The following is a 5,000-nucleotide window of genomic DNA, read 5'->3' as shown; positions in this document are numbered from 1 at the left end:
TGCAAGACTCCATTAAGAGGCAGTACACCTGTGACAAGAACAGCAGACTGAGCCGCCTGGAAGACCTGCTGCAGGACTCCATGGTAACCAATTCTCGCCTTTTCTTCATTACATTATTCATATTATTTGGAGGTGAGATATGTTTGGTTGAAGAAGCACAGATGCCTAATCACCCGTTTTGTTCTGCTGTGATTAGAGCGTCTCCTGACATAGGCCTACCAATGTAACTCACAGCAGATGGCACAGTTCAAAAGAGTGGCACAGAGTGCCTGAGAACTGGGCATGCTCTTTGGCTATGCAGAGCCAGCCGCACTGCAGTATAAACACACACACACACACACAGACACACACAGGTCTTTTATCATGCTGGTTCCTCTTTCACTGCAGTGTAATAAACTAAACATTTATAGACAGAAACAGTGATCCATTACCAAACGTTATATGAACAAATCCCAAAGCCGGAGCACCAGAAATGAAAAAAAAACAAAAAAAAACATTCAACTTAGATATCACCCGGTGGTGAAATTTGACTGTAAAAGATATGAGGTTTGGGTAAGGACAGGTTTACAGGTTCAGAGTGTGTCCAGGCCAAGAGAGCATCTGTCAGATCATTACAGTTTCTGGATGTAGCCCTTCATCCCACCTTTGGCAGGGATTTGCAAGAAATACACACACACACACACACACACACACACACACACACACACACACACACACCAGTCGTCTAGCCTAGATTTAATGTGCTGATTAGAGGCTGAGCTCCGTTGCTAATGTTTGGTTTCTTTATTTTCATTTAATCAACTGCCTTTCAATCCATCTCCTTCCTCCCTTTTTTTCTGTGACTCACAGTCTCAGCAACACCATTCCCTAGCCCTAGCGATAATTCTTAATGCCGCTGGTCAATCTGAGATTCAGGGGATAATGCTATTAGCGCTCCTCAATCTCCCTCAAGCACTTTTTCTCTGCCAGGGCGGCGCTGATGTAGCCTTAATGAACCCTGAGTCTAAGGAGGGGTAGCAGAGGAAACATAATTTCACTGCACTCAAAGTGGCGCCTGAGTCCATTAGCAGTATCTTGCATAGAAGCTACGCTAACATTAGGAGAAGCTATGCTAACAGTTGCTGTAAGGGCTGTGGTTTATTCACTCAGCTAGACATTGCTGACGGAAAACAATGCTAACGCTGAAGGTTGTCACCATCCCTAACACACAGACAAGCTATTAATAGACAGCTTAGAGTGACTTGCATTATTTTTTTGTTAGTCTCAAACTGATGGGCAGACATTACATACATTGTGGAAGCATGATATTATTATAGTGTTAGCAGAGAAAATCATTTTTGTTATGCGTCATATGGATTTTTACTATAATATGTGTATTTAGGGCACTTTGAATCATTGAATTGTGTCATTACTTGAGGCAGTTCACCCAGGAAGATGGTTATTGACATGCTCTGCACCAATGGCTGTGCCTAACAGGAGGAGAAGGAACAGCTGATTGAGTACCGCAGCTCAGTGGCCAGCCTGGTGGGCCGGGCCAAGACAGTGGTCCAGCTCCGCCCCCGTGGATCAGAAGGAACCCTGGGAACAGCCACACCCATCCGAGCCATCTGTGACTACCGGCAGATTGAGGTGAGACAAGTAACAGAGCTCATATACACCCACTTTCACTCGCACACATACAAACTCACACTCATACATGTACACACACTACAGCCTCACAGCCTCAACTTCGCACCTACTTCACATTTTTCACACCTGTGCACACATACGCATATATGATGCAGTGGTGTAGTCTAGTTAGCTGTAGTGGGTATACTGTGATCAACCCCAAATGTTAATACGTATTCTTGTCTATTTTAAGTGGGTATACTGAGATGGTGATGCTTTTTAAGTGGGTATACTGCGTAGTCCTGCATATCGCGTAGGCTACACCGCTTCTCTGATGAGCCAAAGCATAATGACCACCTGCCTAATACTATAATAAATAAAAACAACTCTGCAGTAAATGCAGAGCCCTGTGGGCACCCTGTGGTACCTGGCACTCAGGCCTGAGCAGCAGATCCTTTAAGTCCTGTAAGTTGTGAGGTGGAGCGGTCATGGGTCGCACTTGTTGTTCCTTCATATCCTGCACCTGCTCGTTTGGATTGGAATCAGGAGGACCGGAGGCCAGGGTAGCGCATTGCTGGTCACGTTTCCCGAGCCATTCCTGAGCAATATATGCAGTTAGGCTACAGTAGGTGCATTCATCCTTTTTTGAAAGAGGATAGCACCATGAAGGGAATGCCATTGCCAAGACGTGGCATACTTGTTCCACAAGTATATGTGGGTGGGCCATACTTGTCAAACTGACATAAATGCTGGACCCAGGGTTTTTCATCAGAACAGCTCTCACTGCATCACAGTCCACCTTGTCTTCCACCCCTAGTGCATCATAGTGCAATCACTTGCCTGGGTTACTGTTGCACACAGACCTGGCCATCCACATGATGTACAAAAGGATAGGATAGGCACACTGCTGACCAGGAGCACTCCACAAGCCAAGCCATTCTGAAAAGGCTCCAGCCCAGAGATGGCGATGTTACTAGTTAGCATTTCAGATCTACATACCTGTTTATTTCTTTTAGATACCATGTTATTGAGATAGCATATTATATCCCAGACCTTGACAAATGCTGCTAATCTGTGTTAGCTCAATTTCTGACTGGTTATGACACTCAAACATACAAAGTTGTCCTACCTGCTGTTGTCCACACCTGTGCCTCATTTCACCCCACTTCCCCTGTCTCTCATGCACCTTCCTCTCCTGCCCTCCGACACACACAGTCTACTCTCCACTCATTGGCTGACTGCTTACCTACATGCTCTGACAGAGCACACACCTAGCCAATGAAATCCAGAAATAATGTAGTTCTGGTTGATGGGGGGGTTCTGCAGGTCAGTACTCATCTAATGACCACCCTGTGCTCAGTTATTCTCGGTTAAAGTGCTGACTTTCTTTTTAGCTTTTAAGGCGACACAGTTTTGTCATTTTGATATGTTTTATTATGGCTGCTTCACTATAAGCATGCTCCAAAATACATATACCTGTCCTTCACCGTATTAATTAATAAAAAACAGAGAACGTATCCACTGCTCTTGGCCCCTCTCACCTCTCGCTCATGTGAGAGTGTGAAGGCTTTCAGTGACGGTCAAAAGCAGCCTGATGCCACTGGAGAGGCTAAAAGCTATAAATTATATATATCTCTCCTCTGGCACACTTAGAGAAGTATCAGCAGGCTGTGTTTGCACTCTGGCTCTCAGGGGTGGAGGTGCCTTTGTGATGAGCTATTTCTGCACCAGAGCACCTCCTTCCTATCTATCCATAGAGGCAAGAGCAATGCATTGTGGGCCAGTGGAGGTCTGGGTTCAGCATTAGGTTTTCTAGTTTGGATCTGATCATTTCTTCTCACAATGTGTTGATGTTGTGAGAAAGTTACTTGCAGCTCTGAGATACACACAGTAGAACAATGGAGTTATGAACGGAAAATATCTTGGGCTAATTTTGTCCTCATATGTTCCGTGGTGTGGAGATCGTATTGTACACAGCCTACTTTATAAGTAGGACAGCATTTAGGTCTCTCTTGTATACACACACACACACACACACACACACACACACACACACACACACTTCATGTCTTCATGACTTCATATCTTCATACCAGTTTTGGGCCCCTTCACCACATGTTCTCTTATTGTCACATCACCACAAACATGTAGTTCTAAACAGTGGCCACAAATAATCTCTCTTTCCCTCCTCTCCCCTTCCTCCCCCACTCCTTCCCTCTCTCTTTGCCCAACCCTCCTCCACCCTCTCTCTTCCTCCCCTGTTCCTCCCTCCCTGTGTTTTGTGGTGTGTGTGTGTGTGTGTGGATGTGTGTTCGTGTGTGTGTTCGTGGGGTTGAACAGGCCAGTGTTCAGGTACTACAGCTGACCGTCTCCTCTTCCTCCTACTCCTCCTCCTCCTCCTCCTCTCCTCACTGTCCGTCTCAACACTGCCAACGCTATGCCACCAGCGGGCACTACCCTCTACCTGGGTGCCGCTGCTGCTGCTATGACCAGGGGGTGAAGCTGCCCTCTCTCTCAGACAGCCAAGTGTAGTGCTAGCACTCATCCCTTCATAGCGATTTGGTTTTTTGTCAGCGTGTCCATCACTGCTTGGCACCTGATTGGTGGCGTTACTGAGCTCTCTGTGTGGTGGTGTGCAGAATGTGCCAGGGTGGAGGTTGATGATTAAAGGGGGGGCGAGGGGCATATAGACTCTGCGCTTACTAAACCCCTCTCATAGATGTCATAACTAATCTGATTTTAATCTGAGTTTCAAGATTGGTATGAGTGGGGTATGAGTGTTGGTTGGGTGGGGTTGGGTTTTGAGTTGGGCTTGCATTGAGCTTTTAAAACGGCACCCATAGAGCAGCTTGGGCCACTCTGGAAGTTGAACGTGAGTTTAACTTCTGAGTGCAGCAGGCTTTGAAAGTCATGAAGCCAGCACAGTTACTCCATATTTTATGTTGTAATATTTCATTAGTGACCATCAGCATTAACATTTTATCATTTGAATCACCATCAGTAGGTTACACAAAGCCATTTCATTTGCGTCATTCACATGTTTAACTTGCACTTTTGTAACTCAAATTCTCAAAACCTCTCTCCGCCTCCCTCTCCTCTAACCATTCATCCCCTCTTTCTCTTTCTACCTTTCTACCCCTCCATCATTTTTCTTCTGTCTCACTATTTCTGTCCTTTGTCTCTCTGTCCTTTCTCTCCATGTCTATCCGGTGTGTGTGTGTGTGTGTGTGTGTGTGTGTGTGTGTGTGTGTGTTTAGATCACCATTTCAAAGGGAGAGGAGTGTGTGTTGGAGGACAACTCCCAGCGCACTAAGTGGAAGGTCATCAGCCCTAGTGGAAATGAAGCCATGGTACCGTCTGTGTGTTTCACCGTCCCACCACCCAACCAGGAG

The 5,000-nt window shown here is 46.0% G+C and overlaps 1 protein-coding gene across 16 annotated transcripts in view; it reads left to right on the top strand.

The window, feature by feature from the left end:
• Positions 1–5,000, top strand: part of macf1a (microtubule actin crosslinking factor 1a) — a 195,251-nt gene that overhangs the window by 98,399 nt on the left and 91,852 nt on the right. For all 16 annotated transcript variants that reach the window (XM_076301492.1, XM_076301490.1, XM_076301491.1 and 13 more), the window contains 3 exons: positions 1–83; positions 1,477–1,629; positions 4,866–5,000. The exon at positions 1–83 is cut by the window's left edge and continues 43 nt beyond it; the exon at positions 4,866–5,000 is cut by the window's right edge and continues 20 nt beyond it. In XM_076301492.1, the coding sequence (XP_076157607.1) occupies positions 1–83; positions 1,477–1,629; positions 4,866–5,000 (371 nt within the window). The remainder of the gene's footprint in view (positions 84–1,476; positions 1,630–4,865) is intronic.

The sequence above is a fragment of the Alosa pseudoharengus genome, unplaced genomic scaffold (genome assembly GCF_046254945.1).
Source record: "Alosa pseudoharengus isolate Yale_2024_CS ecotype anadromous, Long Island Sound unplaced genomic scaffold, YU_APseudo_1.1 YU_APseudo_1.1_scf_23, whole genome shotgun sequence".
Classification (NCBI taxonomy): Eukaryota; Metazoa; Chordata; class Actinopteri; order Clupeiformes; family Clupeidae; genus Alosa; species Alosa pseudoharengus.
This window is presented reverse-complemented; position numbering and strand designations above follow the sequence as displayed.